Genomic DNA, 10,800 nt, shown 5'->3' with positions numbered 1-10,800 from the left:
TTCTGCAGATGTTGGACTACAACTCCCATAATCCCTGGCTACCAGCCACTGTGACTGGGGATGATGGGAGTTGTAGTCTAAAACCAGCAGGAGGGCCAAAGTTGTGCCGCCCTGGTGTAGAGTCCAGAGTGGCCTTGTAATTCTTATTGTCAGCTGTGTGGTCATTTGTGGAAATGGTGGGCCAGAGCCCCCACCACATATGGACTGTGGGTATAAAATGTATGGCCTAAGCAAACCCAATCCCCAACAAATAGTGTGATGCGGACGTGCTCTTAGATGTCATTGTCTTATAAATAATAAATAATAAAATGCCCTAATTGTTCACTACAGTATGCACCTAATTGGAAGGCATATGTGAAGATGGCTTTTTCACTGGGCCTTTGTTTTGAAGGTGATAGCCCTGTAACCTTTGTTCCAATCCCTTGGTTTCTTCTGCATCTTTGCTTGCAGGTGATCAGGGAGAACCCTCCAACTTCTGACCTCACGGGGCTTAGCATCCACTGCTGCTGCTTCGGCAGCCTGGGGGTCATGATGCACCGTCTGTAGTTTCTCAAGGAGCCAGTTTTGCCTGTCTGCAGAATGCAGGTGCTCCCCATAGTTGTGCATAATCTGCATTTCACTCACAGACCTCTTCCTGTAAGGAAAATTGAGGAAGTGGAGTTACAAATAACCTCATTGCAGCCAAACCTTAAGTTCTATCGCTTTGTATGACCCACCCTACATAGAGCAAAGCTGTGGTATACATTGCTCTTCCCCTGTATTACTTCCCTGAACACTGAAATGTAGGGATGTGTGAACCGGTTCGGATCCGAACCGGTCCCGGTTCGGCGGTTCGGATCCGAACCGAACCACCCCCGGTTCGGTTCGGATTCGAACCGAACTGGGGGTGGTTCGTTTCGAACCGGTTCAGACTGGTTCTGACCCCTGAAAATTGGTAGGATGGTAGCTGGCACCCAGTGATACCTCTCACCCAAACTCCAAAGCAATCGGACACTCGTATGATTTTTTTAATAATTTTGAAAAATATTTTTTTCTCATAGGATATAATCGGATTTGAACCAGGCCATTATTACTTATTGTATAGCACCCATGTGTGCCAACAACCATGCAAACCCTGAAGCAATCAGACACCCCTATGATTTTTTATGAATATTTGAAATATTTTTAATTATTTTTCACATAGAGTATAATGGGACCCGAACCAGTCTATATACCCTATTGTGGAGCACCTAGGGGCACAAAAGAGGGGTGGGTGGTAGACAGGCAGGGGTGCCTACCACCCAAAAAATCCCGAGGCAATTGGACACTCCTCTGATTATTGGTGAATTGTTAAATTATTTTTGAATTCCTCATAGAGAATAATGAGGATTGCAGCAAATGTATAGCTTCACGTTGTGGGGAAAGGAGTGTCGTAGAGTGCAGTGTGGTGGCTGGTAGTTCCTAGGGTGGGCAAGGAAGCTACCTGAATTATTTGAAAGGATTTGGGCAGAGGGCTGGTTTTTTGTTAATTGTTGAGGTTTACGCGTCTTTAAGGTTTTTCCTGATAATAAGTTATAATGGAGCTTTCAGCGGCCCCATAAGTGCACTTGGTTGGTGCTGCGGTGGCACAGAGCGAGTGGTGGTGTAGTGCACATAGGGTGCCAACCACCCCCATGGGTTTCTAACCCATGGGGTACAGGGTTCTCTTGTTTCTGAGGTATTGAGTGTGGATTCTATGATAGCAAATGAGACTTTCAATGAGAGACCATGAATTCACTCTAATATGCTATCATAGAATCACACTACCACACTGCACTCTACGACACCCCTTTCCCCCCGACATGAAGCTATACATTTGCTGCAATCCTCATTATTCTCTATGAGGAATTTTGTGCCCCTACTTGCTCCACAATAGGGGATATGGACTGGTTTGGGTCCCATTATACTCTATGAGAAAAATAATTAAAACTATTTCAAATATTCATAAAAAATCATAGGGGTGTCTGATTGCTTCAGGGTTTGCATGGTTGTTGGCAACCATGGGTGCTCCACAATAAGGAATAATGGTCTGGTTCGAATCCCATTATATCCTATGAGAAAAAAATAAAAACAATTTCCAAAAATTCATAAAAAATCGTACGAGTGTCCGATTGCTTTGGGGTTTGGGTGACAGGTACCCCTGGGTGCCAGCTACCATCCTAGCTACTTTTCAAGATCTGAACCATCCGATCCGAACCAGGGGGTGGTTCGGACAAAACCAAAACTGAACCACCCCCTCCTGGTTCGGACCTGGTTCGGATCCGAACCGAACCGGGCGAACCGGTTTTGTGCACATCCCTACTGAAATGCATCTGTGGTGTCTCACTAGGATTGGGTTGGGAGACCTGGACTCAAACCCTTGCTCAGCCACAAAGCTCAGCCGGTGAAACCGTGGGTTACTTTTAATCTCTGAGCTTAACCCACCTCATGCCATGGCATTATCATGATGCTAATATAGGGGCACACCAGTTTACCTGAGTAATGTACCTGAGCTCCTCAGAGAAAAAGTCAGATGAACATGTAATAATAACATTTTTTAAAAAAATCTGTTAAAGTTGTCTGTTAAAACACAGAAAACAAAAGGAAGATTTTCACAATCTATTTGGGGGCTTATATTCAGTGTTTGGAGACTTTGCTTTTTAAAATGATGATGATGATGATGATTGATGATGCTGTTGTACAGGTTCATCTATATGCTTCACTCTGCACACAGGTCCAAATTTAGTGTACAGATGTAAAAACTTCCAATATAACATTTGCAGTTATACCCAGATTTGAAACTTGGGCATGTGACATGCACACACTCAAGCACATTCAATTCAAGTTAGAGTGAAGAAAACATTGGTGTCACTAAAGGAAAATAAATAATATGCTGAATGAACCCTTATCATTACTCCCAGCATCAGAGGAAAAAAGTTTGAAGACTGAATAAGATTCTTTCAGTTATTCAAGAGTGCATCTGTCCATAGGTTTTGCACAACGAATTCCCACTGATGTAGAATAGAGGTAGGTTAGGGAAAACCTAACCTGACAGTAGTTTCTTGGATGGTTAATTAAAGAGGGAGGGGGAAATACTTTGCACATGGTCAGAAGCACAGTTAATAGATGATGCGACTCCTGCACCTTTAATAGTTGTGTAGAATTGCACATTTTTCTGAGAAAACCTGGTGAAATTCCTCATGGTATTACCAATTGTGGAACTGATCCCAAACTGATCATGTGCAAGTTCCAAGTCAAGCTAAAGTGGAAAAACAAAGCTATCCAGTTTCCACGATATGATCTTGAGAATGTATCCACCATTTTCAAGGAGAACATCAGGAACCACTTTGAAGTTCTGAACTTTCATTGATAGGGAACCAGAGGAACTGTGGAATGAATCCAAAGAAGATAAGGATGAATGTGAAAAGAAACTGCCAAAGACCAAGAAACAGAAGAAAGCAAAATCGATGTCAGAACAGATGGTGGAAATTGCCCAGAAGAGGAGAGAAGCCAAAGTCAAGAAAGATGAAGACCTCAGGAAAGAACTTAATAGGGAATTTCAGAAAGTTGTTAGCAAAGACCAGGAGCAATACTACAGTGACATCTGTAAAGACCTTGAGGATGGAAACAGAAACAGAAAAATAAGGCAGGTTTTCCAAAAGATCTTTGAACTCAGAGGGAGGTTCCAACCTCAAATTGGTATATTAAGGGATGCCAAAGAACAGATAGTAACTGACTCAGAGAAGATCAAACAGAGATGGAAGGAGTACACTGAAAATCTGTGCAGTAGGGATGTCGATGTCCAAGATACTCTACAAGATATTCCCTACTTGCAAGAACCTTTAGTACGGGAAGATGAAGTTAGATCAGCACTCTGGTTATTACCAAGTTGGAAGGCTACAGGAACTGATGGAATACAGGTAGCTACAGAAATATGGCAGGCAACAGAAGAAGAATCAGTCAAGGCTCTAACCAAACTATGCCAGCAAATTTGGAGAACAAAACAGTGGCCAACAGATTGGAAGAGGTCAGTCTACATTTCCATACCAAAGAAAGGAGACTTAACAGATTGTGCAAACCATCACACAATATCCTTACTTTCATATGCTAGCAAAATAATGCTCAGGATCATCCAATGCAGATTAGAGCCCTACGTGGAAAGGGAGATGCCAGATGTTCAAGCTGGTTTCAGAAAAGGCCTAGGAACAAGAGACATCATTGCTGATCCATGCTGGATAATTGAGAAAGCCAGAGAATACCAGAAAGAAGCCAATATGTGCTTTATTGACTACAGAAAAGCCTTCAATTGCGTTGACCATGTCAAGTTGTGGAATATCCTTAGGAAAATGGGCATCCCAGAATATCTCATTGTTCTCATAAGAAACCTATACACAGGGCAGGAAGCCACAGTCCAGACAGAACATGGTGAAACAGATTGGTTCCAGATTGGCAAAGGAGTAAGATGAGGCTGTATACTTTCTCCTTCTGTATTCAATGTATAGGCTGAACATATACTGAGAGAAGCTGGATTGGAAGAAGATGAACGTGGTTTTAAAGTTCAAGGAAGAAACCTCAGTAATCTGCGCTACGCTGATGACACCACTAAGATAGCTGAGAATGCGGATGATCTGCAAGCACTAGTAATGAAAGTCAAGGAGCACAGTGAAAAAATGGGACTATGACTAAATGTGAACAAGACTAAACTAATGACAATAGGTACAGCACCCAGTCTCAGAACTGACAATGAAGACATGGATGTGGTGGCTAGCTTCTGCCTTTTAGGATCAACTGTCAACAGTAAAGGATCCAGCAGTCAAGAAATACTTCGCAGACTAGCCCTTGGTAGAGTTGCGATGAAGGTCTTGGAAAAGATATTTAGAGGCCATGACATGTCTACACCTACAAAGATTAGAATCCTTCGGACCATGGTTTTTCCCATGACACTCCATGGACGCAAAAGCTGGACTTTGAAGAAGCAAGATAGAAAAGGCATTGATGCTTTTGAACTTTGGTGCTGGAGAAGACTTTTGAGGATAACATGGACAGACAGGAAAACAAACAAATGAATCCTAGAACAAATCAATCCATAATTTTCACTTGAGGCACAAATGACCAGGCTCAAACTATCATACTTTGGACACATTATGTGAAGACCCAGCTCCCTTGAGAAGTCCATAATGCTGTGAAATGTTGAAGGTAAGAGAAGAAGAGCATGACCAGCAGCACGGTGGATAGACTCGATTACGACAACAATGAATGCATCACTGAGAGACCTTAAAGGCCAAGTTTAAGACAGATCATCTTAGAGAGAATCTATGTGGTTGCTAAGAGTCAACAATGACTTGACGGCACCTAATCAATCAATCAATCAATCAATCAATCAAAATACATTTAATAAAATACATGATAATTAAGGTACAGAACCCAGTCTTCTGTTGCACCGGATTGCCTCAGTATATTCCTGCATTCTTAGATGGATGCAGAACAGATATAACTACATATTATGCAGAAATTGTAGGTGGATGAGAGATCCCAAAAAGCCATCGCTGCAGCTGTTTCACCATCCGAGTGATGGTACACATATTAAAGTTGGTTTGGGGGGTTTTTTAGCCACCATAAAATCTATCAAAATTACCCTTTAAAAATGAAATCTCAAATGGACTTGATTTTATCAAGTGTGTTTGAAATGTGTGAAGGGTGGGAGTGAATGATGGCTGCATTTGAGAAGACTTTAGTCCTGGATCTAAATCTCAGGCTGCACCTCTCTGGGTTTACATAACTCAGGCAGTAATGGGGAGCCTAAAAGCATAACAAGAAATCTAGCAAGACAAGATGGCGAACCCCTGACAATATCACAACATGCATAGCACAACCCACATTATTATGATTGCTCATTACATACATAATACAGAGTACCATCTATGTACATGGTGCTTTGCAGAGGATTAGGTCCCTGCCGTAAGAGGATTACAGTTGGGGAGACAACAGATGCAGGGAATGGAAATGGAGGAAAGCGTAAACAAAGAAAAATATAATATTTCAGTTACATGTACTACTTAATTTTAGTAATGGGACACATTTAGCTGAACTCCCGGCTGTGCAGCTGATCCTATGAGAAGTAAACCTGGTTAGAAGTGAGCTGCATGGGCATTTGATGGTTGTAGTTTTCAGCTAATATTACCCACCATTTTATTCATAATTATTATGTTTAAGCTCAGAAAATTCATAAGTAACTAAATGAAAGAAATTAATATAAAGTATGCACTGTTCATTACCATCTTCAGTCCCTTAAAAACTGTTTAGCAATATACTCTACTCACATCACGGCTTTTCCGTCAGAACCCGCAAAGATGCAGACAGCACACAGAATGACTGCAGTTTTAGCCATGTCTCTGGCTGAAGTCATGTTAACTATAAGGGATGAAATAAATTTGTCAACCTCATGGTTTGATTGTGTGAGCTATTATTTTGAAAAGTATAAAAAATCAAAACAATAAAAAACAAGATGATCAGGCAAGTGATTCTGCGAAAATAAATAGATAGATGGATAGATAGATAGATAGATAGATAGATAGATAGATAGATAGATAGATAGCTTCCCACCCCACATGAGCCCTGAATAAAAAAGGAAACCAGAAGTTACCTAATTTTGCCATAGCCTTTTTATATAATCTCGCCAACACTTCTTGTCTATCTGCCTCCCTTTCCTTGTTTTAATCTGAGGTTTCCAATACAGAGCATTGATGTTCTAACAGCAACTTTAGATGCAGCAGCTTTAGATACAGATATTAGATAGTAACGGAATGTTAGAGCTGAAAGGGATCTGGGAGGTCTTCTAGTGCAACTTTCTGCTCAGTTCAGGGAACTCCTGCAGCACCCCAAACAGATGGCTGCCCAGCCTCTGTTTCAAAACCTCCAGAGAAGGAGAGTCCACAATTGCACGAGGTAAAGTATTCCACGGTCACAGCTCTGACAGTTAGGAAAATCTTTCTAATGTCTAGCATGAACCTGTCTTTTGTAATTGGTTCCAATTCTGTCTTCAGGAACAACAAAGTCCACTCGCCCTCCTCTGTGACACTCCTTCAAGATATTTGAAGACAGATATCACATCCCACCCCACCCCTTCCATCTTTCCTTCTACAGGCTGAACATATGCAGCTCCTTCAACCATTCTCCATAGGACTTGGTTTCCAGACCCCTCACCATTTTGGATGGCCTCCTCTGAACCTATGCTTGAATCTTCCATATAGGACCACTATGATGATGCATAACTCTCAATAGTTATAGGAAGAGAGCTGGTTTTGTGGTAGCAAGCATGACTTGTCACCTTAGCTAAGCAAGGTCCAGTCTGCTTGCATATGAATGGGAGACTAGAAGTGTGCACTGTAAGATATTCCTCTGAGGGGATGGAGCCACTCTGGGAAGAGCAGAAAGTTTCAAGTTCCCTCCCTGGCTTCTCCAAGATAAAGCTGAGAGAGATCCCTGCCTGCAACCTTGGAGAAGCCACTGCCAGTCTGTGAAGACAATACTGAGCTTGGTAGACCAACGGTCTGACACAGTATATGGCAACTTTCTATGTTCCTAACCACCCTTTATTTTAATGAAAGTCACACACACGGGGATCTTATGCGTATAACTGCTGAATCAGACCAAAGATCAATGTAATGCAACATTCTCTTTCCAGCATTGAACAGTCAGGTGCCTCCAGGAAGGACATAGATGGGAAATCAGAGCAACACCTTCCCTGCTGTTAGTCCGCAGCATCCATTGTTCAGACATATACTACGTCTGTACATGGAAGTTCCATTTAACTATAATGGTCAGGGGCGTAGCTATAATTGGGCGGACGGGTTCAAAGAACCCGAGCCGTGCCCAATCAGGAGCTGCCATCCGTGGCCCTGACATGCCCCCCGCGTCTGACGTCAGACGCAGGGGCAGTTGTTTAGCTCCTGAGCGGGGGCCACGCGGCCCCTTCGGGAGCGAAACAAAGGCTGGCACTGCGAACGCAGCGCCAGCCTAACTAGCTCCTAAAGGGTCCGTGTGGCACCTTCAGGAGCTAAGACTGGTGCTGCGTTCGCAACACAGCCCAGAAGCGGCTCTTCCCTGCAGGGAAGAGCCGCTCCTGGGCTGCGCTAGAAACGCAGCACCCGCCTTTGTCTAACTGCCGAAGGGGCCGCGCAGCCTCTTCAGCAGTTAAGCTGCTTCTCCCGAACGGAGCCTCAAGGCTCCGTTCCGGAGCCAGACCATGCCCCCCGCATCTGAAGTCAGAGGCAGGTGGCAGGGCTATCCCCTGCGTCTGATGTCAGATGCAGGGGGCGGGGCTATCGGCCGCACATGGGCCGCCAGCGGGCTAGCTACATGATACATGATAACGGTCATGTATCTTTTGATAGGCCATGAGGCTGTTCACACCCACAGCCTAACCCAGGCGAGGGATGCCCAGCTTGGGTGAGGCTGCGCGTGAGAACCGCCAGGATCGGACCTGATCTCAGCGGGCCACAACCGCTTCGCCTGGCTTTTTAGTCCAGCTGCTAGCTGAGGTTAAAGCAGTGAGCACTCCCTAAGCCAGGTTGCTTGCTTGTGTGCGAGCTGGGCTGCTTCCAGCCTGGTCTCACACAGAGACAGGCAGAGATGCACTGAGGTAATTTTGCAGCCTGGACATAAAGGCCTGTGAAGCCGCCAACCCCCTGCAAGTTAAGCATCATCCCCCTACACACACACACACACACACACACACACACACACACACACACACAGAGGATTTTTAACACATGGGTTCTTGAGGGTACAAACAGCAGCTCAGAAGAATGTAAGAATATAAAAGAGTTATAAAAGAATCTAACTCACAAGAAAGTAAGGATATAAAACAGGTATATTTACGCAAATATGCATGAATAGAAACCTTTCAACATTCAACTTAACATATTCCCATTCCACATATTTCTTTCCCTACTCCCCACTCTGACTCTAAAGCAGAGGTCGTGCTGCATGCCTGGCGCAGGACATAGTCAGGCTCGGCTACCCAGCCCAGCATGGGCTGGCGGCGTGGTGACCACACCACCCAGGACAGACGAAAGAGGATTTTGGGGCCCCAGGGGGTGTGGAGGCCCTGGACTTTGGCCCAGAAGTCCAGGGGTAAGAGCGCTTCTTCTGGAGACAGGCGTCTAGAGCACCTGTCTCTCAGGGGAATCCCCCAATGCATAGCATGTATTGCGCAGTGCAATGTGGGATTCCTGGAGGCCAGGACAATGAGGCCAGGCCTCCGTTTACCCATGCTGCCTGGAGCAATGTTGAGAGTCATTCAAAATGGCTCTCTGCAGCACTGGCCATGTGGGCGTGCGGCTTGTGCATCTTCGGGGCTGCAAGCAGTCATCTGGGGGAAGGTAGGTTGAACCCTGCCTTCCACCCTGCCCACCCGACCGCACACACGGCCATGTAAACAGCCCCCTAATCCCTTTTAAAAGTCATCTAAACTGTGCCCATCACCACGCTCTGTTGTAATGAATTCCATCCGCTTATTAAGCAAGATGTTCAGTGGTGGTGCAAGGTCTCTATGTGTCTGAGACCTTTGGGTGCCAAATGTCACTTCCCTTTTGTAACAGGAACACAGGAAGCTGTCTTTATTGGTCCATCTAACTCAGTACTGTCTACACTGACTGGCAGCAGCTCTCCAATTTTTCAGGAAGGAGACTTTCCCAGCCCTGCCCAGAAATGCCAGGGACTGAACGTGGGGTCTTCTGCGTGTAGAGAGCAGATGCTCTGCCACTGAGCTCCTCCACCTCCTCCCTCTTTCCCTTTTTAAAAAAGTGTGGGCAGGAGGCCATCTTCCTGCCTTGCTTACTCGCCTACTCCCACACGTTGCCTAGTGAAAGGGCTGCCCCTGACCATGTGGTGGGAAAGTATTTTATTTTCCACTGCTGTAAACTTAGTGCCCATAAGGTTTTAAGTATTTTCCTAGATAAGGCTAAAGGACGGTCCAGTTGACACAAGTAAGTTAGTTGCTGACATCCAGATGAATTCAGAAAAACATTCCCCCACATACAACAAGGGCAAAGGTGATTTTTGCTGATCTCCTTTTTCCTTTACAGCCATGTGTGCCTCTTGAAAATATTCCCTGGTGGTCCCACAACCTCCAGGGACACATTATCTAGACAATGGTCTGACTCAGTATGTGGCAGTTTCCTATGTTCCTATCTGGGGACACTGCTGTAGAGGGAAGGGGATATTGGCAAATAAAAGCTCCTCCCCGCTGCATGCATGGATGGTTTTCTGCACACACAGCATTCGTCTGGATGTCAGCTGACAGCCTGTGTCTTGATAATGTGAGTGGAACAGATCTGTGCTGAGCTCAGCACATGGTGAAGCAGTCATGTGCTTGCTTCATTACTTATGCAGCTTGCAGGATGCCCATGCTTACTACACAACTGCTTCACCCACTTGTGGCAGGTTTGTGTGTACATGGTGAGTATGGGTTGAAGGGGAGATAATAATAGCCATCTCCAATACCTGAAGGGCTGTGACATAGGAGCGGACTCAAGACTAGAACTAATGGAGCTCCTGGTGGCGCAGTGGTAAAACTGCTGTCCTGTAACCAGAAGGTTACAAGTTCGATCCTGACCAGGAGCTCAAGGTTGACTCAGCCTTCCATCCTTCCGAGGTCGGTAAAATGAGTACCCAGAATGTTGGGGGGTAATATGCTAAATCATTGTAAACCGCTTAGAGAGCTTCCAGCTATACAGCAGTATATAAATGTAAGTGCTATTGCTATAATGGGCTGAAATTACAAGGATGTAGAGTCAAACC

At 44.7% G+C, this 10,800-nt stretch overlaps 1 protein-coding gene across 1 annotated transcript; it reads right to left on the bottom strand.

The window, feature by feature from the left end:
* Positions 1-369: 369 nt before the first annotated feature.
* Positions 370-6,403, bottom strand: PTH (parathyroid hormone). Its single transcript, XM_053271821.1, has 2 exons — positions 6,318-6,403; positions 370-634 (listed from the first exon to the last, which is right to left on the bottom strand). The coding sequence occupies exons 1-2, from the start codon at positions 6,401-6,403 to the stop codon at positions 370-372; spliced, it is 351 nt and encodes a 116-aa protein (XP_053127796.1).
* Positions 6,404-10,800: the final 4,397 nt, after the last annotated feature.

This window comes from Hemicordylus capensis, chromosome 1 (genome assembly GCF_027244095.1).
Source record: "Hemicordylus capensis ecotype Gifberg chromosome 1, rHemCap1.1.pri, whole genome shotgun sequence".
NCBI lineage: Eukaryota > Metazoa > Chordata > Lepidosauria > Squamata > Cordylidae > Hemicordylus > Hemicordylus capensis.
This window is presented reverse-complemented; position numbering and strand designations above follow the sequence as displayed.